The 26583-nt window shown below is 38.7% G+C and overlaps 2 protein-coding genes across 5 annotated transcripts in view; one reads left to right on the top strand and one right to left on the bottom strand.

Moving 5' to 3' along the window:
- MUC6 (mucin 6, oligomeric mucus/gel-forming) overlaps window positions 1-1168 on the top strand; it is a 49823-nt gene extending 48655 nt beyond the window's left edge. The window contains exon 41 of the mRNA XM_062576355.1: window positions 991-1168. Within this exon, the coding sequence (XP_062432339.1) occupies window positions 991-1168 (178 nt within the window). The remainder of the gene's footprint in view (window positions 1-990) is intronic.
- A 1528-nt stretch (window positions 1169-2696) lies between these two features.
- The window catches only part of AP2A2 (adaptor related protein complex 2 subunit alpha 2), a 53077-nt gene continuing 29190 nt past the window's right edge, over window positions 2697-26583 (bottom strand). Inside the window, exons 6-23 of one of the 4 annotated variants that reach the window (XM_062575978.1) lie at window positions 26063-26164; window positions 24350-24458; window positions 23715-23865; window positions 21346-21514; window positions 20034-20171; window positions 18646-18828; window positions 17622-17719; window positions 17198-17429; window positions 15166-15339; window positions 13023-13186; window positions 11164-11241; window positions 10181-10263; window positions 9120-9209; window positions 8205-8328; window positions 7377-7493; window positions 7099-7168; window positions 6284-6418; window positions 2697-5448 (exon numbers count right to left, since the gene is read on the bottom strand). In XM_062575978.1, the coding sequence (XP_062431962.1) occupies window positions 5371-5448; window positions 6284-6418; window positions 7099-7168; window positions 7377-7493; window positions 8205-8328; window positions 9120-9209; window positions 10181-10263; window positions 11164-11241; window positions 13023-13186; window positions 15166-15339; window positions 17198-17429; window positions 17622-17719; window positions 18646-18828; window positions 20034-20171; window positions 21346-21514; window positions 23715-23865; window positions 24350-24458; window positions 26063-26164 (2295 nt within the window). In that variant the 3' untranslated portion in view covers window positions 2697-5370. Of the gene's footprint in view, window positions 5449-6283; window positions 6419-7098; window positions 7169-7376; window positions 7494-8204; window positions 8329-9119; window positions 9210-10180; window positions 10264-11163; window positions 11242-13022; window positions 13187-15165; window positions 15340-17197; window positions 17430-17621; window positions 17720-18645; window positions 18829-20033; window positions 20172-21345; window positions 21515-23714; window positions 23881-24349; window positions 24459-26062; window positions 26165-26583 lie in introns of all 4 variants that reach the window. The other 3 variants (XM_062575977.1, XM_062575975.1, XM_062575974.1) reach the window with 3 other exon arrangements.

A 26583-nucleotide genomic window follows, 5' to 3' on the forward strand; every position in this document is an offset into this window, starting at 1 on the left:
GAATCTAAATCTTATCTGTTTATTCAAGCTATCATTTATTTAACCTGCGTTTTATTCCCGTTAAAGCAACAAAAACTGTGCCAATTTTGTCTGATAACTGATCTTACAGCCAGTAAATAACACTATTCAGCCATCAACTTAGACACTGGTGCTTGCATTTCAGAGGAAGAAGAAAAAGATTTTTTCTTCTTTCCTCTTCCATGAACTGCGTGAAAGAATCATGTACACTTTAACGTCTTTATTAACAGATTGTACCAGAGGCCTTTTACAAAGTATAGCTATTCCAGTGCACAGCTTTAAGATTGAAGTATTTATGTTACTTTAGGATTTTTCAGTGATGTTTAAGAAGAATGAGGAAATCAAATCGTATTATTTTCCAATGAGGTCTGAGGCCTATTATCTATAAGCCCTTCAAAAATTCAGCTCTAGAAAGGATGGCCAAAGTTTGATATATCTGAATTCCTCCTGCAATAAAAGTCATCATCAGAACATAAAATAGAGTGAATTGCTGCACTGTGTAGATTGGTAGAACCCTTAAACTAAGCATGGTGCTCTTTCCTCCAAATGTACAGATGCAAAAAGAAACGATGTTCAAATATTTTGGTTAAAGAAAAGCTATTAGGCTTTTAAAGAGATCTACTTGCATGGTGGTTCGCTCCCCCCTCCCCCCCCATCTTGCATTTTGACATGTTAGGGCCAAACATTAAAGAAGCTTAAAAAAGCATTTTGACTTCAGGGCTAACCAAGTACAGATCTGAAATAACCAATTCTGTATATTGCCTTTTAAAATATTATAAGCCTGTTAATCCTCCATACAACCCCCAGGATTTTTGTTTCACTTTTTCTGCATTTTAATGGCACAGCACCATCCAGTTCAACTACTTTTACATACATTGGGTAAGAATGGCCACAACTCATCCTCTCAATTCCTGAGTGGAGAATAAAGAGCTGTGTACAAGTCCTAACTGGTCCTCTCTCTCTTCCGAACAGGCTGAATGTTGAAAACATGACGGTCAACACAGTATGTGGCTGCTGTATGCCACTTACACTTCAAAAGAAGGAATTCCAGCTACCATGCCAAGACCCAGATAATCCTGGAAAAAGGCTCATTACAGAAATAATCATATTTGGTGGCTGTGTTTGTGACTTTCACAGCTGCACACACTAGCCCGACCTCCAGACTGCCTCAGATAGAGTTTTGTTTTTTAATTAAATGCTGATTATAACTTAACATTTAACACTTCTGCAATGACTGCTCATTGCTGGGAGTTCTCTCCTGTATTGATTATAAAGGTTAGCCTGGCCAGGAGACTTCCTGAGCAGCTACCTGGAATGTCAATGAAGTTCACTGAATGATAAATTATGCCTAATCCTGGGGCAGAGGAAAAAAGGATGAGCGGGGGATGGGAGGGAAGACCATGTCTGAGATAGTCTGGCCTTGCTCAGGGCAATATTTAACCAGAGGCTAAGCTTGCCTACGCACTGTTCAATAATAGACATTTGATTTTCAAATAAAGTAGAAGGAATTGAATTTGTTAACTCATTTCTCATGGTTTGATTTTTTTTTTAACTGAAAATAGTCTGTAAAGTTCACTACAGTTGACCTAGAAGCTGTAGAGTAGCCCAGTACTACACAAATGGGGAGTAGAGGCACATGAGCTGTGCTCTTCCCTTCTCTTTGAAAGCAGATTCAATGCTTCCTTTTGTCATCATCAGCAAACAGCTGCTATTAGAAAGCAAGGTGCTATGTGAACCAAAGAGCTCACGGCAGTGCGGTTTCTAAACGCACCCCCAGTGTGGTGGAAGGTTATGAATTCAATTAACACTTTCAAAAATGCCATTAATCCAGAAGTGTACTGACTTCTGGATAAAGTGGTACACCTGTTGCAGAAAAATGCCCTGCAAACTAAGAGTCCAAAATAATTACCAGGACCAGATGGCAAGTTTAACAGAAGACAGGTAGTTCACACAAGCAATTTCTGTTTGCAATTAATTTGAGAAAAAGTTATATGAAATTATAAAAGCTCATAGTGCCTAGGGATTATTAAAAAAAAAGTTTTAAAGGAGTTCTAAGAATCAAGCCTAAAAGTAAAGTTTGAGTCAAGTTACTTAAGTGTTCAGTTACTCTTCCAGTTTTCTTTTACAAGGACACCCAACTCTTCCTAAATCCTGTCTATGTATATCAGTGCAGACTTTATGGACTCTGCCTTACTCAGCTGTTCAAATGCAGTAACATGGAAGGTAACACATGAGAGGCCATGTAAATGGGCATTTGCTCCTTGTAGATCAACAAAAACAGTAACAAAACTGCTGTCTTGAAATAAACGGACATCCAAAGAGCAAGTGTAAATAGAGCAATTGTGAAGGTACACAAAGGTATTCTGTTGAGTTACACCTGTTTATTGTAGCATACGCTGCTGGTATACTTGGTGTTATAGACAATAGAAAGTCTTTCTTCCTATAAAGAAACATTAGAATTTTAAGTTATAACATGTGACAATTAAAAACTAACTCTGTGGGAGACGAGAAGCCCGCGGACCAAGTAAGACTGAACTGAACACAATCCAACAGTCATCTGCAACAAAAATTTTCACATTACATGCAAAGTTTTTGTTTTATAACATTACACTTTGCACAAATCAACCGTTCCAAGTTCTTTATGCTCCCACTCCCCCAGACAAAAAAGGACAATCTGATTACTGTTCTAATCTTTATTTAATCTTCACATGTTCTGATGAATATATTGTCTAATATATAGTCTTCTATATGAAAATTCTCCACTTAATTTGACAGAACTTTTGTTTTATACAAATAAGACAATCACCATAAGTGTTACATACTGGAGTGTAGGTCAAGAATGCACATATGCTATCTGTCTTGCTATTCAGTTATTTTCACATGTCAACGCCTGAAAATACTGTACTTTAAAACAATAACACTGTTTACTGCAGAAAGTTACTTTGTCTGCTTGAAAGGATACATCACTTTGGTAAGTCAACCATCATTCACACACACAAATTCATCAAGTATTTGTCCTTAGTTTGTTCACTGTTCTGCCCATGGCTTCACTGAGCTGACATCATCTAACACAAAATGTGAACAGTCATAAGCTTAATACAGCCACCACGCAAAAGACACTTACCCTTTCCCCCCTCCTTGATGTTTAATGCACATTTTAGCACAGCTTGAACCAAAGCTAAGAGAAATAAAGTAGTACAGCGTGTCTCAAGGTGTTCTTTAATGAGGGCACAATGTTTTCAGAGGGACAGATGTACATCATGATTTGAAAAAAGACAAAATAGCAGCTCTTTCCCCTGTCCCTGCTAAAACTCCCTTTTGCAGAGCTTAGTTCAGCATATCAGATGTCCAACACAGCAGTTAATAGTACGGGACAAGATCATAGGACTAGTAAAGGGACCTACTGCGTCCAAAAGACAAAAAACAAGGTAGTTCAGTAGCATTTTTTTACAACTGCCCAAGCTGACTGCAGGAAGTTCTCATAAAGATTTTTCAAAGAATTTTTGTGATGAGCTTTGATTAGCTAATAGAAAGGCTACCCAATGGCCAATTGCTCAAGAAAACTTTCAGAATGCTCTAGTCTACAGACAAGCTTTCAGTTATAACATCCATAATTACCAACTGCTGCTGGAGCAAAAAGCTTTGTTCCTCACTTTTCACTGGCATTCAAGTGTGATCACTGGCCCTAAACTGAATCAAATGAGAATCATCCAGTTCTATCACTTAACTCTAAGCACAGGGTGGGGGGAGCAAGGCACATGCAGCCACGTAGACTCCTCTCCCCAGAGTGCACTGGGCAGCATGACAGGAGCCTCATTCAAATGTGCAGTTTCAACTTCATCACTATTATTTCAAATCTTCATTGCATGGACAAACTTGGCTGTATGCATTGTGAGACAGTCACAAGCTTCCTTTAAATAACCTTCAGGGAGTCTTGATATGAGATTCACTTTTAATGTGCGCAGCAGCTGACTTGGTTCACCCTGACCAGCGCTACCTTGCTGATAACTGTCCACAGTTTAACTGCTGTGCCTCACCTGCCTTGCTTTAGTAGCCTTTGGGGCATCTGAAAGCTTGAATGATGTCACCAAAGTTATATCCAATTATTTCTGCAGAGAAGCTGCAAAGAGTTTGCTAGCTGATATGGAACAAGCTACAACGGCTTTGGTTGTAAAAGCCACTGTAAAAGCTGAACATTTTCAGCCTTTCTGCTCTTGATCTAGAAGAAACCAACACAAACCTCCTACATCATGCTGGATATTTTTATCACCACTGACAGACAAGAAATTGTTCAGGTATCAGCTATTCAACCAACTGAGTTCTGTCATAACTATACACTGGGGAAAAAAATATTTAAAATTAGATTTGTGTCTGCAAAAAAAGTGCATGCCTTGCAGCCTTCAAGGGCCTGTTTCTTCCCTCTATTTTTATAGAATACCACAGTGATCAGAACCCATTCTCTCTGCATCTAGTTACATCACATCATCAGGACTGCTATTTGCTAACTCTGATGGAAACAGAAACCCTAGAACAGACTTTTTAACCTCTTTTTGACTAACAATGAACAGGTGTACTGGTTCACCGCCCCACCACAGAAGCTCATCTCATTGAGATGAACAGAAAGATTAAGAATAGCCTTTGTATTGCATCCACTTTTCAAAAAGTGGAAGAAAAGGTGTAAAGGATTACAAGATCATTAATTTAAGAGCTTGGTCCTGTGGTATTTTTCCACATGCAACAACAAAGTGACATTCAGCGTAAGTGCTCACTTAAAACCAGATTCAAATATATCTTGTAATCTGCCCCTTTCATCCAATCCAAAGCTTGTGGTAATGTTTTCAAAACTTTGACAAATTCGGTTAAAACAGAAGCCATGCAACAATAAGGTGACTCTTGACTTCATTGCTCTCAGTCATTTTAGCTTTATAGTAACATCCAAATTAATCTAACTGAGCTGCATTATGTTGGTTTCTTCTAGCTCAGAGCAAAGGGAGTACCTATTAAAGGCATTAAGGCAGAATGTTACTAGCCATTTCCAGTTGAAAACCTTAGTATCACATCTAATTAGTTTCCCTTTAATACATTTAAAAGCCTGACCTCTGCAAAATGGAGCACAAAGACAGCTCTCCCATCCTTTGTGTAATGGACACAAAAGCCATTTTTAATATAAAAAGCCACTTCCCCATACTGTACATTTTATAGTCTTAATTTCAAACAAGGGGCAAGTCCTATTAAGGCAGGGAGCTGGTATTTGTTAACATTGCAGTACTCAGACAGTGATGTACAAGACATTTATTTGCAGTATGATAACAATGATATAAATGGAAAAACAAAACAATGACATGGTTAATATTAAAATTGTTCTGACAGCAGTTCACATAATCTCTGAGATACAGCTTCTTTACTTGTTCGTAGTGTGAGCCTATACATCTGGAAAAAAACATAAAATATTATTATTTTTGCATATAGTTTGATGTTAAACGAACTGCACAAATAACCAGTCACCACTTAGCTTTGTTAGATTTGGTAGGAATGACCTCAAGTTAAAACATTCAAAAATCAGCTGGCTAGCAAGTAATACAACTCTTAAAATAAAGGATGGAGTAAGTCTTTAATTTCTTGTTGGAAAAATAGAAACAAACATTGTTCTTCTATTTCACAGCTTTTAACAGCTGTGAATTTGTTTTTGCCTTTAAGGGAAGAAAGTGTTCTTGAATAGTCCAAAGACTCTTTACCACTACTTGATCAGAAAACAGGAGACCCATCACCCAAAGCTTATTTTTAAAGACAAATGGTTACTACCATATGAGACAAGATAGCCTCAAGGAACTTAAGACAAAAGCTCTATCAAGAGGCTTTGAGTCAGACAAAAGAATCTTATCAGCTTTGTGTCCATGTGCTAATGTTTTCTTTCAGCCAAAGCAGTCTTCCATTAATTTAATATGACATACAATTGTATTTAATCTTGCCCAAGGTGCATAAAAGGAAAAACCTAAATGTTTCCAACCTTCAAGCAAAGATGACATTGTGGACAGTCTACAATAACATTGTGACCCCTGACAACCTGGAAAAGGATTACTATTGAAAAGTAGCTTAGCAAGCTAAGCCAGGACTGGCTGCTAATATTTAATCGCCTTGTTAGTCTGCAGTCACAATTAGCTATTACAATAGTGATTCTAAAACACCTTACAGATTTTTGCATATATACATTCTTATTTAGTGCAAACAAGAACTTATACTTAAGCTGTAGATACAGAACAGATACCTGTGCCTGCAGGTTGGGTTCAAGACGCAGCAAGCATCCAATCTGAGTAGTTTTTGTATGTATGATACCAGCACCAACAAAGTTAGCAGGGTTGGGATCTACCTCCTCAAGCAGGGCAGATCCAAAGCCAATTATCTACCAAAGAAACCCAGAAAATTTTTTAGATGTAATAACAGAAGGACAGCAGCATCAAGTAACCTTGATCACTAATGGAATCGACTGTCTACGCCAGCACAGCCACAACAAGTCAAGTAGGAGGCTCCTTAGTTTTTACTTGAAGTGTTCAAGAAATTAAAGAACTCTAGCAGCTACCCAATACCAATTTTATTACAATAGAAACCTTTTTGAAAGGACAGAGTGACTCCTGCTATTAAGCTGCTCCTGAAATAAGATTCTACTGGAAAACAATTGAGAAAATTTTGATGTGACTTAATTCTCCCATTTAATTATGATACAAATTTCCCTGCTTTACTCATTATCTCTATTCATAAAGCTAACTGTCTTCAGCAGAAGAGTCTCAATACTATCTTCTTTTCTTTTGAAATTAGCACAAATATAGTACAAACTCTAGCAAAGATACTTTAAGCCTTAAGCATGGAATTCACATATTCATTTTCCAGCAGTTTCCAGCTGCTGTTAAAGACTATCTGACTCAAGCCATACTGAGAAATAGTCCATCCAACCCAGCTTGCCAAGGGCCAGTTACACCACATACACTTACTGTTTGATAGCATGAGCCAACTGCCACAAAGACCAAGTCAGGCAAGGTCTGCTTATACCACTACCTTTATACTAAATACCATGCTACTACCCACCTTTGCCTTAGTGATCTCTGCATCCATTGGGTGTTTTGCTTTAAAGATATTCTGTACTTCTTGTTTAGGACTGCAAGAAAAAGCACAAATGAATATTTTGGCGTATCGTGTAATTCACAACATCGTTTAACAGCTATCTGTACTACTTGAATTGGGGGAGGTTCTAACTTACAGGTTAAGTACAGAATGGGGTGCTGCACTAGCTGCATTCACAGTAAATCTTTTTCCTCTTTGATCCACTCCAAAAGCCCCAAGTCTAAGCATAAGCAGGGTCTTACTTGCTCAGTTGCTTCCAACGCTGGAAAAAGTCTTGAGAAGACATCTCTGTAGGCTGAAAAAACTTATTCAGTGTGATGGGTAACTTCACCGAAAGATTTTGAAATGTTCCGCCATACCTGCATGCAAAAAAGATAGAACGTGGAGCATGTAGTACAAGCTGTCAGCAGTCTCAGAGTATATCAAACAAACAATTGAGGATGAATAGTAAGGTACTGAATTGGTAGAACTTCTTATGAGGATGTCACTCAGTCTTAACACAGGCACTTATCCCTCTAGTTAGCACCCAGCAAGGAGGCAAAGAGATAGTCTTGTGAACATGCACCAATTAAAAAAGCCTCCAGTTTAGGCTAGAGCAACAGAACATAGTCCAGAAATCAGGACTGCAAACATGAGTCTTTCCGAAAGGCTGCCATTGTGTGGACATAAGATTCTGTTTTTGGCTGTGTGCACTCTTCATTCCAGGGTTTATTATTATTTAAGAGATGTTCATCTCTAGAAGAGAGATTAATCTATGACATATATTCCTGTCAAGGTTTCTTCATCAAACAGGAAGATCACTCTTTTATACAGACAGTGGAGAGAGAAGTCATAGAGACACTTTAACAGAAGCTCTTCTTGATAAGATTTTCAGTTTTAAAGTTACTGTTCCAAAAGTTGCTTCCTTCCCTACCTCAGTAGTTTAAAGCTTTGTTAGATCAAGTTTTCAGGAAAGTCATCTGCCCAAGACAACTTTTGATTTTGTGCATCTATTCTACACTTCAGTCAGAGGCCCAGGCCAACTTAAACATTTAGGTAATTAATTCAGTGGCTTTAAAATACTGTTTTACCTGAACTGAATGTTTAGGATTGGTGCTTCCATAAAGTCTGACACGCACTCAATGTTCACAACTTGCTGCACCTGTGCACCTCCATCCACTGTAGGGTCAACAGGTTTTGTCTGAAGATTCAGGCATGAGATGCAATTAAGAAAACCAATCAATGAACTAATAGCTTAAAAATACCAATTTCTACTGGCAAATTACATAAAGGAATTAACATTGCATCTGCTGGTTCTCTGCTACTGAAAATCCAAAGCTCAACTCTTACACAGTGAAATATTTTTTCCGTTCACACATCAAAAAGCAAAAGTTCCATCAAATTTCTAGTTATAGGAATATCCTCAAAAAAAAGGATGCCATCAAAATGGTATTAAGGCCCAAACTGTAAAATAAAACCCCAGTGCTATCTTATTTTGATCCAAATGTTACAGTGATGCTTTGAGTCAAACAAGCTAGATTGCATGCTCTCCCAGAAATCTTAAATTGTCAATACCATCAGTTAAGTGTAAAACATGCACATACACACTCAAAAGCTTATTTTAAGGTATCGGTATGCTTCTGCAGACACATTCCTCTACCTCCCTTTCAAATCAGAAGTTATCTGCTAATGCAGGACTAGAAGGACATCATACCTATAACTCTGCTACTTCACATCAGTGGACAAAGCTACAGAGTTATGTTACATATTTATTCAGAATAATATATCCTGAGTTCAGCAGTTAAAGCTCTCCCAGTAACCACAGCTCAAAGATCTGTTTCTGCTTAAAGATGTGTTTTTTCTACAAAATATTTAAGTTATTCAGCAAATTGTTCATTTCTTTTGTTTGAGGACATCAAACCTTGATCTGGCAGCTATATTGCACTTTTGTGCTGCATACAGCACAAAACCAAAGAATAAACAGACACTATTGCATTTAAGGATATTTGACTGAAGGTCATCTGAGCAGATTACTGTTGGAGTAAAATTCAGGAACTGCGTTGATGTCTTATTACCATAGAATATGAACATACGTCCTATTAAAAAGAAAAAGAAAAAGAGTGTAAAGGCATCAGAAGTTTAGGTATATCACAGGCAATTATATTGCACTATGTGGTTCAAGGACCTAACACATTGCCTTTCTACCTTTCTTTGAAATAACTTAAAGAGAAAGCATAAATTATTCATCCAAGAACAGACATGACATATGTATTTTTAATATATCACACAGTATTTATATACACAGATGTATACACTCATACAGTACGTATAACCTAATAGATCAACCCATAGGAAACTTCACTGAGAGGCCTTCAATGTATACTTCAAGATTTAACCTACTTCCAGTTAAAATGTTAAGCACTATAGTTATATGTAATACTTCTGCTCTATCTTGCTGGGATATTCACAACTCAAAATGAAGTAACATGAAAGCAAATCATCAGAGCTTTCCCACTGCAGTTGTCACATAGGTGCTAAAATAATCCATGGAAGTCTTTCAATCACTTATTTTTTTGATATAAAAATGTTATTGTGGTACTAAAAGTGATGCAGGAGAGAAGCAAGTACTTCTTGTTCTGGCTTATGTTCTACTCTCAACTCTTTACTAGACACTTTCAGTGCCCTGTGCATTAATATATTTTGGCAGAAGTCTGCTTGAAATATATTCTATACCATATGGTTACAAAAAGCTCTACTGTAAAACAGACACTCTCAAGAGAAAGGTCACTTGTCATAAGGCTGATACAGCCTGGGTTATAAGGCAGCAAGAACTACAACGCACAGTACCACCCACACTCCCATTTCATCTCAGCTACCAAAAGCAGCTGAAAAGTTAAAGAAAACAAGAACCCACACAGAATCCACAAACAGAGAAGATCTTAAGACAGTTAGGCTTGAAATCAGACTCATCTTTTAAAGCAGGTAAAAAGTCAGCCTTATGCTAAATATCATGTTGATGTTGAAGTTGATGCACAAATAGCTAACCACTCTGCCTGAAAACTCTTACCCAGGTTCTGTCGAAATTCAGATTTCAGTCCAATTTGTAGCAACTGATTTTCAAATAGGACTCCATTATTTTTACACACAAACCTAGACAAAAAACAGGCAACACGCATTTTAACTGAAACAACTTAAGAGTTCAGAACCACAAAATTCAGGGTTTATACAGACGATGAAGACTGGTTAACCTAAAGTGCATCAGTCTGCGAGAGAGGCCTTTGCAGAAAATTGCAGAGTTAAAAGATGAATACATTTTACAATTAAATCCATCAATTGTAGAACACTAAAATAACTGAGTTGCTATTCAATAGGATACCTGAGAAACTACAGAGGAAGCCACAATATGCTATAGACACACACTAAGAAGGACTAGGCAACAGACTATTCTTATTTTTGGCAACTTCTGGAATTCACTAGGCTGGTGCAAAATTAAAAGTTTGAAGCTCTGACTGTTTAAACACAAAAGACCCCCTTGTTTCATCAATTCTGTATCACATATGTTGACTTGACAGTTGTGTTTTTTTTATTTTGAGAGAGCAAGCCCATTCTGCAGGTACTTCAGTCTTCCTACCATTCACTTAAAAGCAGAAGAGGTGGTCAATGAATATTAGCCTTTTTCATACATGGCACTACACAAAAACATGCTTGCAAATATCAGTACTTTTGGTAAATTCTTACCCTTTTAAAACAGTTGTATTTGCCAATAGTTGCAAAGCTTAACATACAGCTAGAGTTGCCATAAATGTCTCATTTTAGAGTAGTATGTGATAGCACTGACTCTTAACAGGCAACTCTAAGCTGTTGACTCACGAGCGTGTCATAACATACAGCATCTACAGAAATGTTCTGGTCACAAGAAGTCTGACAATATATGCACATATATATGTTTCTGCCCAATTTTGCTAGCATTAACTTAATGCACTTTATAGTTTTTCTTTGTAACTATATTCTGGAATTTGCCCAGCCTTGCAAGGTTTTAGTGTTGCTTACTTGTGAAAAAGCTCATCAGCATCATGCACAGTATCAGCTGGTTCCTCAGAAACTACCTCAGATGAAGCCAGGTCAGGGCTAGTTCAGGCAGCACAAAGGAAGAAAGGCGGTAGCGACAGAGATAGCAGGAGTTAGTAAAGACAGCTTAGTGCTTAGTTATTTCCTTTACCTCCTTCCTCAAAAGTGGCACTTGTGAGAATTTATTGCATGAGAAGTTTATTAGCTGCCCTAGTTGAGAACACCTGGAAAGGTTTTAGGCATTAAGTGATTATTTTCCTCCTTTTCTTTCCCCCACCCCACTCCATGACTATTAGGAACCAGGAATTCCTCCTGAAGACAGGAGATGCTGAAGATGTTCAGCAGCTTAAGTTTATATCTCTTAAGCAATCAAGTCCTTTTAGGCATTTAACTATTTGTGACAGTTTAGTTTGAAACCATAAATGGAGGCGTATATTAACCACTACAAACCTGCATTTTGAAAACAGACTTCATCAACATTAATTGAATTTCTAATGATTATTGCACAGTCTGTTCTTAAAAAGAAACCCACAAATATTTCAAGCGTAGGCAACAGTACAAGGGCACATGGTGTATGACTAAGCCAAGTAACAGATTAGAAGCAGAAGTGACAACAGCACTAAAAAAAAGAAGCAGGAAACTATAGAAGGCAACTTTGCAATAGTGCTGAAGGAGTGTTTCACCTTATGCAGAAAGGTTCAAGGTTGGACAATGCTCAGCTTTCCTCTGCAGCAAGAGGAATCTCAGTTTAAGTAACTTTCTTATGAAACTACTAGCCTGGTTTTAAAAAATTTATGATTTTTTTTTAAACAAAGCTTTAAGAAGCTTGTATAGCTTCTTAAAATTTTGGTACAGCATAGCACAATTAAACATCACTTACTGCTTTTCAAGAGAAATGTAGGATCATGTTTTAATCACTGCAAACCTGCAACAGTGCTTGGCCTTGTATAAAACTTTGAAAGGCAACATGGTCCTGGCAGATTAGTTTCACTAAATTATGCCTCTCATGTTAGGATGCCCTGCAAGCGCATCATCACATGTGATAATATTAATATTATGCTCTTTGGCCAGTAATAAGATAGATTTTGAAAGACACTGTCATCTTATTTTATTTACTTCCAAAATTTTAGCCAAGGTACATTTGAGTATAGCTACAGGCTATTTAATATTCAAAGGATTAATGGCACACTATGTCTGATACTACAGTTGGCAATGTAAGTAGGAAGATAGTTTTAATCAAATCTCCCTCTCCCAAAAAAGAAAACCATTTTTTTCTTTTCAGACCCATCTGTCAGACAGTAGCAGAGCAACATCAGCATTCCTTGAAACTGAGACACAATATTTCTGAATACACAGCAAGGAACAACCAACTCACTGTTCCAGTGCAAGTTTGCTATAAGTGACGTGATGCAAGAACACTTTATGAAAACAAGATACGATGTACAAGAACAATGTATTTATGTTGGGGCAGACAACCCCAAAGTTTAGCATGTATTACTGAGATGCACGAGCAGCTTAATTTAACAAAGCAGCAAAACCAGCAAGAGAACTAAGCAAGACTGTGTGGCTAATATCCTCAGGCTGACTACTACAGACTCAGTTTTGCATGAACAAAAGTATTCAATAAAGACAGCATATCCAGCATAAAGAGTTCAAGAACACCCCTTATGCTCCACAACTACCACCCAGGAATGCAATCAAGTAGCTGGAAGAAAACTGGAAGTTATTCATTAGATGTAATCTCTTCTCTAATCCTTTTTTTTTTAAAAAAAACAAGGAAACAAAAAAACACACAGGCAAATATTTCCCTAGGGTCCTTAGAGTGTCTCATTTTCAATTACCTTGCAAAGTTGTCATCAGAACCAGGAGCAAGAGGTGCAACTGCAGAAGCCGAATCTGAAAATACATCCACGAGCAGGCTACCACTAGAGGCAGGTGGGGGAGCTGAATTGGTGAGAGGGGCTGCACCCAGACCCAGCAGATCCGCAGATGGAGAAGGAGTAGACTAGGGAAGACAAGACACTTCAGAGTTGAACTATAAAAAGACTAAAACAGAGCTGTCTTTGCCATAGCTCAGGTGTTTCTGGAAAAGTGCTTCCCTCCCCCATCAAGGTTTGGGCAGACAAAGGAAGGCTTCATAAATACAGCTACCACCTTATGCTTCAATTTAAGTCATTAACAGGTTCCTTCCCCCTCCCCTTTGAATTGAGTTATCATCACCTAGTAATTAATTAAAAACAAAACCTGTACACATGGATTCTGATTCTGTGGAAATCAAGAGAAATTAAAAGTTTAACATGTTCCTTTTCTTTCCTGAAGAGTTCAGCACTGCCTTTACATAAGAATCATAGAATGGTAAGGTTGGACAGGATTTCTGGAGGTCATCTAGTCCAACCCTCAGCATAGCCCCGTAGGGGGACTGAACCCTTGACGTTGGCATTAGCAGCACCACACTCCAACCAACTGAGCTAAACCTGCCCAAAACATCACACGGCATCTTAAGCTGACCATCAGTTTAGTCCTGAAGGTTTTGGAGTTTGACAAGTCTTAGAAGCACTGCAAAACCTAACCAGAGAGAAGAAAACAAAACAACAAGCAAACACAGCCTGTAGTTAATTTAGACTACAAGCAGTAAAGGCAAGACCCTGAAGATTAAGTGAAGCAAATCAAGTAGCCATGGCACAGAATCATGCACCATCAGAGGCTTCATGTATGTGACTCCTGAGCGCACACAAGAACAAAGCACAGATTAGTAGTAGCCAGAGTGTTCATGCATTAGATATTAAGTCTACCACACGCCAGATATGCTAAAATAAGTTTCAAGATAAAAGAATAAAATTTTAGGCCCATAATAAAGCTGTCATGTCTGTTAAGCAGCTCATCCAAATGTAAGTCAACTCAAAGTTATCATGTACACCAAAGACTGAATTTGATGCAGGATAACCAAAAATTCCCTGAGATTTCAGAAGCCAGTCAGTAAGAATCGTTCAAATATTCTTGGCATGTAAGAAAGGGTCACAAAGGCACTGAAAGTAATGTAGTAGATTTTCTTATGCTGCTATTAACTTACTGAAAGTGAAGCTATTAAGGCATCCCACAATTTAAAATACTAGTCACCCCAGTCAGCTTGGCATGCAAAAAAAACCCCACGTCTCTTCTCTAGTGAAAAGGATTTCCAACTGTTCAAAAATGTTGCACTTAAGTGACGAATAAGCAGCACAAATACTCCTAGATACTGCAGTGACAAGGTTAAAGGATTACGTTTTAAAAAAGATGTGTATGGAATGTGCCAAAGCACTTCCTCTTAAGCAATCCACTACTACATCTCAACTGTAATAAGTTATCTTTGTTATTAAAATTGGAATTATTATTTAAGTATTATGTTAGGATAGTGATTCATCCTACTAGCCTTAATTGACAACAAAGTGAGAAGTTTAAGCTCAACAAACAAGATAGTGGCATTGTCTACCATAACAGAACTCAAACTATTGTGTCAGCTAAGCTTATATAACTTCATCATTATAATTTATGGGCACCCACATTAAGTAAAGAAATGTTCAGTTCTAGTGAAACAAAGATGCAAAAATAGATATCACATTAGAAGAGGCAGAAGAACACTAATGCTTGGAAATTCAAGTTGCTTCTTTTAAACATGCTAATTTTAGCACCTCACCTTCACTGCAATTTAACCAGAGTAAGGATATTCCCATTTCTATGGTTGCAGCAACATTTCTCAAAGTACAAAACATAAACAAATCCCTCTGCATACTGCAGACAATTCTTCCCTATTTACACTGTGGGTAAGTTTTCCAAAGGAAAGTTGAATACAAGCATGCAGGGGAAGCAGCTATGGATTTCCCAGATACTTCAGGGCAAACATCCATAGTTTTAACACCAAAAGTTTGAAGTCACTTTAAGGAAATAATTCCTTCTTCACTTCCACATCTTGTGAACTACTGAAACGTAAGAAGTTCTTAAACTCACAACAGCACTGGCATTGACAGAGGCAGGTTCAGCACTTCCATTCATATCAGAGCTCCTCTCCTTTTTGATCTCTTCCAAGTCAGTAACTGTGCCAGGACCCTTCTTCTTCTTGAGCTTAGCCAAAATAGAAGATTCCCTCTCTGGGAAGGGTGGCATTTCTTCTAGCACTGTAGCCTTATCACAGAAGTAGTAATATTAGTTACATTAACAAAGAAAGCCAAATGAACTTTCCAGTCTTTGAAGAGAAACATGCTTATACACTGCATGATGTTCAGTCAAGAGTAGAAATAACTACCTATACAGAAAGCCACTACAGTCTGCTGTACAGTGGTAGAGTAGATTTATGTTTAAAAAGAAATCATTCAAAACTTTCTGAAGTTTACTTTCTGATTGGTGAGCTCCCAGGAATGCCATTCCTCCTCTTTCACCTTCTTCATGATACCTTCCACAGAGAACAGACCTATCCTTGAAGATACACAGAGCATAATCTTGAAAACAGTCTTCTTAAAGGAAGTGATTACCAAACTAGTTTTTTTTTTGCAGATTACCTCTCTAGTAAAGTGCTATTAAACCCCCCCCCCACACCTAAACACAACACACACCACCACCACCAAGTTTGGATCATAACAGAACTGTTATGAACAGCAGACCTAGGCTGGAGCCACTGAATACTACTCAAACTAGGGCCTACTCAGGCCTAAACATTTATTACTAGTCGCAAGACCGAGGGTGATATGCTCTGGCCAGACCTGAGAACATCAAGTTAAAACACAGTTTGGAACTTCTGGGGACAAAACATTTCTGTACAGGGAGTTGCAAGTTTCCTGCCCACCAACCTACAGGCGGATTTTCGGGAATAGCCTACACACGTTTTGACTAATTATTAACAAAAATCTAAGAATTAAGTGGCAGACTTATACTGTCATTTAGTCTTGAGTCCTGTATTCACTTTAGCATAGCTTAAAGAACCCTTTGACATATTTCCTTTGCAAAGACATATTTCCATCTCAAAGAGATGCCATTAGCACTACTGTTTTAAAATCAGTTTATTTTGGCCATGTTTAATTTGAAGAAAAATCCTAATATACTGCGTGATATATTGGTGGAACTTTTCAATCATTGCAGAGCTAAATGATCCAAAATAACTAGGTCAGTGACTCACAAAGGGAAAAGAAATTTCAGACTTTGAAAGGGCGAGCCAGTAATTCCATTTTTGAAACACTAGTCAAATCTCTGAAAAACAAAATATTGTGCTAGTATACAAACCATCAACACACAGCTCTCATACTATTCTTTATGTAATACTCTGTTGACATCTTACAGGTTCCACAAGCATATAGTCGTAGTGTGCATATTTTTTTTAAGCAATTATCATCTACTTCCAGACTTTGACAGCTCACTTGCATTGAGGCAAGAACTCCAGCTTCATATGCTTTACTAAAAGCCTCAGTTAATCTTTAAAGACAGTACGCATGTCATTTGACCACTACAATGCCCACGGCAAGGCTTCTCCCTTAGCACATAGGTTTCTCTCAAGCCAGAGTTCAGCACTTTAGTAACCTGACCTGTCCAGGGACACAGGCCTCTGCATTAACTGCAGCTGTCAGCTAGCTCTAATTTCAAAGTTACAGCTACCTGGTGAGCACACTACAGAAGAACATACAATTATGTATGTCATCAGAATCTAACACACCAGCCTTTCAGTGTACAAATACTGTAGGGTTTTGTACTATGCCAGCTTTCACCATGCCCAAATTAACATGCACTAACTCTGACTTTTCCACAAGAGCAATAACAACTTTGATCTTTTTAAGCTCTAAGTCAAAGATGGCTGCAGCTAAAGTCAATACATAAAAAATAAAGCAGCCAATTTGCGGATCCTTAATTTGAATGAAGATTTTAAGCAATCAGCTAAGGTTTAATTGAGTTTTATTCATCGACAGAAGGTCCAGAATTAGATTTGATGTTCATGTAGTTAAGGAATTCTCCATAACAGAATAATAATAATGAAGAAAAAAATCTCTATACCTACCAAGATATCAGTACTGGCAATGGTACTGAGCCTCAGATACTCAACAGCTCTCTGCTGCAGCTCAACATCAGCATTCTTCAGCTGACTGTCACTGCGCAATACATCTTGAATTGTAGTTTTGATTTCTGGAAACAGGTTCACAAACTTGATGTAGGTAGACAGAAGCAGAGCACGAGTAGGAACGCTGCACAGATGAAATTTGGAGTGTAGCAAGTTGAACTGGATGAGAGGACTTAAAAAGATAAGGGAGAAAAGTCATTTGCTCAGTTTTCATAGAGATGGTAATTCTTAATGCATTACTATCAAGTGCCAAATTATTTGTTTATGAGCTTTTAAGAATAGTAAACAGACAGTAATTCTTTACAAATAGGTATTACTATTCCAACTGCATATTTCAAGCAGTTGTCTTTAAAAGGCATTTTACCTTGACCTTGGATCACCTGCTATCAGATTTCCAAATTCTCCCAAAATGTAGCCACCTACTTTTACAAGATTCTCATGGCATGCTGGAGCTTGAAGGGCCTGTAAGAATACATTAATAGCTGGTCATTGATCTGTAATATGTCAAGAAGAGCTACTTCATGTGTTAGTTCAATGCCCAGTTTCCTGGTCTACTTTCCTAGAACAGCAGATCATAGGTCTAGGACGTAGAGAGCCACTTATGCCACAGACATGGTGGAGATTTTTATAGAAAATATACAAAGATTAACCCAGCTAAGTCATATCTAACAAAACTATTACTAACCCAAGAGTATTCTTGAAGTCCACCTAGCAGCACTGTGGGCTTCTGAGGACAGATACAACCATTTCTTAACATCCTCAGGAGAGTCAGAAGTGTATCAATATGTTTAATTTGATTCTTCCAGGAATGTGCTGAAGTTGTCCAAAATGTAAATTTTGCCTTTTTAAGCATGAAGACATCCACAGCAGGAATGAGTTCTGAGAGTCAGCTTAAGCATTCAAAAAAGGAGATCAAGACAGCAGAGAGTCCAAACGAGGAACCCAAACAGAGTCAGAGCAATAAGGTCAACCATTTGGAAAAGTCTCCCTTAATAGTTCAAATTCCAGTTGTATGAGATCCTGCACAGCAGGAATGGGCACATAATTTCTAGAGTATCTTGAGTGTTTGGATTCCTACGGCCCAGAAAACTAGAAAGCTTGCAAAAAACTCCTGTTTTTATTTTGTTTCAGTAGTTCTCCAAGTAACATAGTTCCCTTACTAAGCTATTTGCTAAAAAAAAAATCATTTTTTTCAATGTGGCAATAAAAAAAAAAAAAAAAGTTTTAAAGCACAACCCATCCTCCCTCCAAAATAATTTTCTTGAAAAATTCACAAGCAAATTTTTATTCCTTCCTAACATGAGGAAGCTCGCACAGCTGCCTGACTACATGGCATTTGCTTAATTTCCACACTGTTTGGAAAACAAATACAGAAGAGTTATTCTCACCTCAAAAACAGTCTTTGCTGCATACCCTTGAACGTCATCCCTGTTAATGACAATCTGAATAACACGGTACCATACTTCTTCACTGACATAGTCACCAGCGATCCGAATCAGATTCAAGATTGTATCCACATACCAGGTGTAATCCACTGCATACTTTTCAGCTAAAATTGCAACTTTCAGAACCTGAAAAAATACAGAAGACAAGACAGCAGAAGCTAGTCAGTCTATCTTCTTGATTCTAAAAGCTGTGAATCAAGATTCACATTTATATATCCAGTGAAGCCTCACAGCAACTCAGAAACACCTTTTTCAGCGCTCTCTGCTAGCTCACTTGTTCCCAAGGCTAAGATAAATGAATATTGCCACTGGGCCAGAAAGTGCTTGCTGTCAGGCACATAAGGGGTGCATTAGAGTGTACTGCAAGCACTACACAGTTGAAGAGCCACAGGTTAATTAAGTGATTAAGAACAAGCTATTGGAAAAATACTCTTTGCTATAAAAGCATTTAAACCATCAAGACAGCACTAAGTAGGAGTTTGAAGAACTCTTCAAAAAATTGGATGTTCAAGGTAGTAGAGATAAGCCAGAGTCACCAAAACAGTTGTCATTTCAGATCACATCAAGATTCATATATCCTGAAGCAAAGGCTCAGCAAAGGCTCAGCAATAGGAAGAGACTACCACATCATTTGGACTGGGTTGCATCTGTACTAGCCAATACTTTTAGGAGTAGTAAATTAACAGAATGAAAGTCATGTTCTCTGCAAAGCCAGTGTAGGCTGCCAATAGCAACAAAACCGTGTAAGAAGTAAATCAAGTAACTTTCTATTCTATGTTAGTTTATCTGATCAAGAACTTTTAGCATCTTAGTCCTAACTAAATAATTACTGTAAATAGACTATTGCTACACTTCTTGGAACGTCACTCACTCTGTATTTATTCTTCTGTGCTTTTTCTACTGGGAGTAGAAAAAGGTAGAAAATACTCCTCTCTTCTACCTCATCATACAAGGTAGAGTTCTTGGGAATCCTTTGAATAGGGGAATGTTCTCACAGCACATAGTTTAAAATCTACATACAAAAATAAGTATTTATCACAGTAGGTTTTGAAACAAAAATAGCTGTCTAGACACAACTTGATAGAACTAGAGATTGTATTGGCTCGAGCACTAATAAAGTTCACTTCAGTGTTGCTATGCAATGGTCCAAGACCAAAGTTACTTTTAAAAATTCCTCAAGTGGTTTTTATTAGGTTAAACTAATAGATACAGCCTTCATGAAGTTTCACTTTTTTTTTTAAGCCACCTTCAAAGAATCATCACAGACTACTCTGTATCCCATATGGTGCCAAAGCCAGATACAAAAAACTAAGGAAGTACAAGTAACTCACAATTTCTTCTCTAATGGAATAATCAGCAGTCTCCAAATAATTCAGCATTTCAGCCACAATCTGTTGAGCATTGCTTCGGTCACACATAGCATACAGAAGATCTACAGCTCTCTGTCGTACACTCACATCCCTTTCAGTCTGTAAAGGCGCACAGAGCAGAAGGTCAAGATGATTTCACCTTTTTTTGGAAAACATGTGCAACTTGCTGAAAAGATTAAGCTTTCACATTATTATTCATAGTCAAATTTAAGACAAATGCCTTTAATAAGCTTTCAGCTGCAGAATTAAGTTGTTAAAGCTTTGATATACCATAGACATGAGCTACAAGTTTCTCATGTTATTTCCACTTTCAGTCACTTAGGGAGAGGTTACGGGAGACTCAGAAGTCTTACTGGTTTTACCTAGTATTTAATCTTAAAATCAGACCTCGAGACTTTGTTTACACATTATACATATTCAAATCCAGGCAAGTGCCAAGAGTATGGAGGAGTTTGCACAGGACTCTACTATTGCACTCCAAGGGTTAATGAGCTTGTGGTGCACTATACATAGGATAACCTGTGCCACTTTTCAAACGCATTAAGAACCAGCCAAAACAGCCAAACTCATCAGGTCGATGGGCAATTAACTACCTGCAGCTTTAGCACTGAGCTTGCCTCAAATTGATAGAGGCTCAGCTAAAATGCAACAGATAAATATATCTAACCTTAAAGCATGTATTAATATGCTGCAGTATGGGCTTGGAAGGAAATATTACATGTAAACACTGAAGCATTTTACACTGCCAAACAAAAACAGGTACAAATCAGAATTCCTGTTTCAATTTCTGCTGGAGCTGCAGCTTTATAGTTTCTTGACTTTTGAAAAAAATTAAGATTCTCTAGGGGAAGCTGATCACCTCCTCCACTGCTTCTCACAAGCTGCTATAGTGAAGGGGTAATGTCAGTTTTTATTTCGGCAGAGACAGCAATAGGACCAAGTTTTCCTGAGTATTCTTTGTTTTGAATTTCTGTTCATGTTTGAATGAGTCTTCTTTTGAAAGACTCATTTGCCTTCAGTCTCCAGTTTATGACTTGTGTAACATTTTGGAGCCTGAACTACAAGTATCAGATCCACCAGTAATCTGCAGAAGTAAATCACAGTTAACTTTTATTGTTACAAGCAAGCATAGTTTTGCAGAATTAAAGAAACACTACAGCAAACTTCTAAAAATAACTAATTTGGTCCCCAAGTATTATTAGCCTAAATGGGGCGAGGAAGGAAGGGAGACACGAGGAAGAGACTCAAAACAGACTGTACACTTAATATTTACCTTCAATGCATTGATAACTGTTTCTATGTGTGTTTTCACAGCCTCATGTGAGAATTCAGAGCTGGCAAGCGTGCACATGCTTTCCAGTGCTAGGTAACGCAAATTAGTTTCTCGGTGCTGCAAGAACTGACCTAGCTGGTTACAGGCACGGACTAGTAGATTTGGCTCACTGCACAGAACAGAGAGAAAGTGAAAGGGTTAAAAGCAACAGATACAAGAATACTGGATACAGAATACTGTTTCTGCAGTGCACGTTTCTTAAAGTGCCTCAAAAAGTGTCTGCTAGAGCATCCTGCTGGTGAAATGAAATTTGGATACTGTGAGTGAATCATCTTTATTAGATTAGTCGTGGGTCACGACACAAAACTAAACACCAGAAAAGAGCAAGAAACAACAATGAAAATTGCTAGTAGTGACACAGTTCATTTTCAAATCCAGTGCTGCAGCTAATGCTCCAACCTGGCAAATAACTCCACACACTATTTTTCCTTTCAGTAAAATTCTATCTAGCATTCAAAATAAATTCATAAAATCATAGAATCAGTAAGGTTGGAAGGGACCTCCGGAGATCATCTAGTCCAACCTCCCTGCTCAGCAGGATCACCTAGAGCATGGTAGACAGGGTTGCATTCAGGCGGATTTTGAGTATCTCCAGAGGAAACTCCACAATCTCTATGCGCCACCTGTGCCAGGGCTCCGTAACTCTCACAGCAAAGAAATTCCCCCTCACGTTCAGGTGGAACTGCCTGTGCTTCAGTTTCTGCCCATTGCCTCTTGTCCTGTCACATGGGGCAACTGAAAAGAGTTTGGCCCCGTCCCCTTGACACCCTCTCTTCAGGTATTTGTACACATTGATAAGATCCCCCCCTCAGGCTTCTCTTCCCCAGGCTAAACAGGCCCAGATCTCACAGTGATTCCTCAGAGGGCAGATGCTGCAGCCCTCTGATCATCTTTGTAGCCCTGCGCTGGACTCCCTCCAGTAGCTCCATGTCTCTCTCGTACTGGGGAGCCCAGAACTGGGCACAGTACTCGAGATGAGGCCTCCCCAGGGCTGAGGAGTGGAGCAGGATCACCTCCCTCGACCTGCTGGCAACACTCTTCCTAATGCACCCCAGGAGACCATTGGCCTTCCTGGACACAAGGGCACATGGCTGCTTCATGGTCAACTTGTCATCCACCAGTACTCCCAGGTCCTTCTCTGCAGACCTGCTCTCCAGAAGGTCGGCCCCCAGCCTGTACTGGTGCATGGGCTTACTTTTCCCTAGGTGCAGGACTCTGCACTTGCCCTTGTTGAACCTCAGGAGGTTCCTCTCCACCCACCTCTCCAGCCTGGCCAGGCCTCTGAATGGCAGCACAGCCCTCTGGTGTATCAGCCACTCCTCCCACCTTGGTATCATCAGCAAACTTGCTGCGGAGGCACTCTGTCCCCTCATCCAGGTCACTGATGAATAAGCTGAACAGGATGGGACCCAGTACTGAGCCCTGGGGGATACCACTAGCCACAGGCCTCCAACTGGACTCCACACCACTGATGACAACCCTCTGAGCTCTGCCTTTCAGCCAGTTCTCAGTCCACCTCACTGTCCACTCGTCTAACCCACACTTCCTGAGCTTCTCTACGAGGAGGTTATGGGAGACAGTGTCAAAAGCCTTGCCGAAGTCAAGGTACACAACGTCCACTGCTCTCCCCTCATCTACCCAGCCAGTCATGCCATCATAGAAGGCTAGCAGATTAGTTAAGCAGGATTTCCCCTTGCTGAATCCATGCTGACCACTCCTGATCACATTCTTTTCCTCCATATCCCTGGAGATGATGACATCCAGAATGAGCTATTCCATCACCATACCAGGGATGGAGGTGAGGCTGACTGGCCTAGAGTTGCCTGGGTCCTCCTCCTTGCCCTTTTTGAAGACTGGAGTGACACTGGCTTTCTTCCAGTCCTCAGGCACCTCTGCAGTTCTCCAGGACCTTCCAAAGATGGAGAGCAGCCTGGCAACAACCATCCACCAGCTCCCTCAGGACCCGTGGGCCCATGGATTTGTTAATGTCTAGCCTGTCCAGAAGGTCTCTAAACCTATCCTCCTCAACCAAAGGAAAGTCTTCCCTTCTCCAGACTTTCTCCCTCATGTCCAGGCTGCAGGATTCTTGAGGGTTGCCCTTAGCAGTGAAGACTGAAGCAAAGAAGGTATTCAGTAATTCTGCCTTCTCTGTATCCCTTGTCACCAGGGGGGCCCTCACCCCATTCAGTAGTGGGCCCACATTTTCCCTAGTCCTCCTCTTGCTGTTGACGTATGTGAAGTCCTTCCTTTCATGATTTTCCATCAAAAAAATAAAAAAGCTCTGTAATAGAAATAGTCTCACTGCTCACCTGTCATGATGTATAATTAAGCTTATTGCCTCAAACAGCACAGCATTCTTTGCATTTGAGTGTTGCACTTTCTTAGATTTTGGTGGCTCCTGAGCTTTGTTAAGAATAGTTTCCAGGCATTCTGTGAGACGACCACGTACCGCAGGGTCTTCTGGAGAAGAACAAGCTGTTGGACAACTTCATTTTGCTCAACACCCCAACCCCTACTTCAGGCCTTCCACCTTGCTAATCTCACACATTAATTTTACCTCAATTTATTCTCTTAAACAGCTTACCCTCTCCTAATATACATTTGACAAAAGTCTAGGCCACATTTCTATCTGGGCAAGAACAAAAGCCAAACATTATCTGCACTGTAATATATTTCAAGACCTTAATATCATTGATAACATTAAAGATACTTGCAACATAATTCAAAGAGCTAGTTGTCTTAGAGCAAAGTGTTAAATCAACACGCATCTTGCAATCCAGGTGCAACAGCCATTTGAACAAACTGAAACTCCCAAAGAGTACAAGCTTAAGTATCTAGATCTTAAGACACTGTGCTTGCTCTCCAAGTTGTATTACCACCACAACGGCTCTCTGGGTATGATGCACTGCATAAGAGGTGACCACTGTTATGATTTGTGCGTTACCTGGAGGTGGATAGCACTGTAACAGCCTCAGAAGTTTCACAGATAACCAAGGAGCAGGAACAAAGTAGTAAGTATAGTCCTGAAGATCTGTTGATGCAGAGGTTACAATCTGTAAAATAAGCAGATAGCGCCTAAGTTACTTCAGTTTCAAGTGATTTGCAATTAATAGAAGCACCCAACAAAGAAAAAAAAAAAAAAGAGCATTGTAGGTCACCTTTGATAGAGGCTGAAAGAACTATGCTACTTGTAATGTTTGATCAAGTAGATTAATTAGGTTCCAGCTGTTATAGTATCAGTACTCTGTCACGTTCTCTAATCAGATGAATTCAGTTTTATTGATACAGTAGTCCAGGGAGTTTCCTCCTAAAAGTCATTGTGCTTTCCTTAAAGAGAAATATGACCATCTTGTAACACCAAATGTTTAACTAGAAGCTTGGCTTGAACTGGTTTAATGATTCATCTTGACCACAACTACTGAGATTCAGTCAAAACATTAAAATGTAGCATTATACCTTATTGACCATAGATAGGTGAACATGGCAACTTTAAATATGAGAATTACTGATAGACTGAACTTAAAAAGCTGAAGGACCAATTATTCCTCCATTAACATTCACACTCTATAGTGAAGAACAGTTCGCTTTTACAGAAAAGGTTTACACACATAGTGAAGCGTGTCAAGGATTACATTAAGTTTCAGAGGAACTACTTCTCTTCTTAGATTCCTCCCATCCTACATACCTTTGATTACAGAGTAAGCACAAGTTTGACATTAGCTTTGCTCAAAGACATTCCACCTTATGTTTGCTGCTCCATTACGAAATGGCTATTCATTTTCCTTAGAATTCCCTGGCTTTTGAGAAATAATAAAGAACTCTTCACATCCAAGATGAAATTAAATTTCTCTGAACTACATGTAATTTTGGATCTAAGATTGCATAAATTGATGCCTAGAATTAATCTGTTAAGTAATACCTTAAAAGGGTGGGTTTCCTCTCCTCTACCTTAAAGAGGTGACAAAAGCAAACAAAACAGTAATGCAAGTTTTCCAGCACAAAGATGCTAACTTGGAGGACTGGAGTGGGGAAATTCAATTTCATGTGTAAAGAAGTGTCTTACAGCTCCTTCCCTTGGCTTAATATTCTGTAAATGGATGTATGAGGCTAAGTGTTTGTGACTATTAGTTTAGTAGCAACACAAGAATGAATAGGAAGATTACCTTTTGTGAAGTTTATATAAAATTAAAAGCATAGGCTGTATTTTTGGGAATTCCATGCAGAAGTTTCCAGGATCAGTGTTTGATCTAATTACTCTTCAGTGTTACGGTAACAGGAAAAAAAAGGATAAAAGTCTTAATGGCCTTGTTGGGATTGCTGCTGTAGGATGAACGTTGGGCTCTGTTCAAGTACATAGACTTGGTGTGTAATAAGGATTATACCACAAGAAGTTTGTGCAAGCTAATATAGTTTTCCATCACTGTAAGAAACTGATATTAAGACAGGCTAAATGAACTAGTTCTGCATGTGAATATATGTACAATATACATCCCTATACACACACACACACACATATAGTGAAACTGAATGATCCCCATTTTTAACAGGACAGCAAGCTAATCTGATCTAGAAAATCAAGTAAATAATCAACAGTAAGTTAACGTGACCTAGAGAGCCGAGTAAATTAAACAATGAAGTAGTATCAAGGTTCACATACTCTGCTTAATCTAGATACTGCCAAGGAGACTGAAGTTTTGAATTCTTCTGGGTTCTTCTGTGCCAAAGTAGTAATCAGACTTGTAGCTGCAGTAACCACACCCTAGAAAGAAGAACATCTTAAACTGTTACAAAACTGAACTTAAAACTTTGGTCCTAATTAACAGCATCTTTCATTGGAAGTATTTCTAATATGCAAGAAAACTAAAGTTTAATCCCCATGACAAGACTCTAAAAAGGAAAACCCTTCACTTTTCCAACGGTTAGACCAATTATAAATTTTAAAACTCCATGAGCATTTTTTTTTTGAGCATTGGCAGTATGATACTGTCATGCTTGCAAACAATTTTATACCATTTTTGTATTATTTGTGGTTCATGTATTATGGCTCATGTGGTTCATAAACTTAGAGATATACTTAAAAAGCAGCAGATCATCCAGGAAAGAATTCTGACAACCCCACACAAATAAAGAAAGAAAAAAGGAGAGATTTGAACATGATTACTAAAATAGTAAATAAAA

Source organism: Rhea pennata, chromosome 5 (genome assembly GCF_028389875.1).
Source record: "Rhea pennata isolate bPtePen1 chromosome 5, bPtePen1.pri, whole genome shotgun sequence".
Classification (NCBI taxonomy): Eukaryota; Metazoa; Chordata; class Aves; order Rheiformes; family Rheidae; genus Rhea; species Rhea pennata.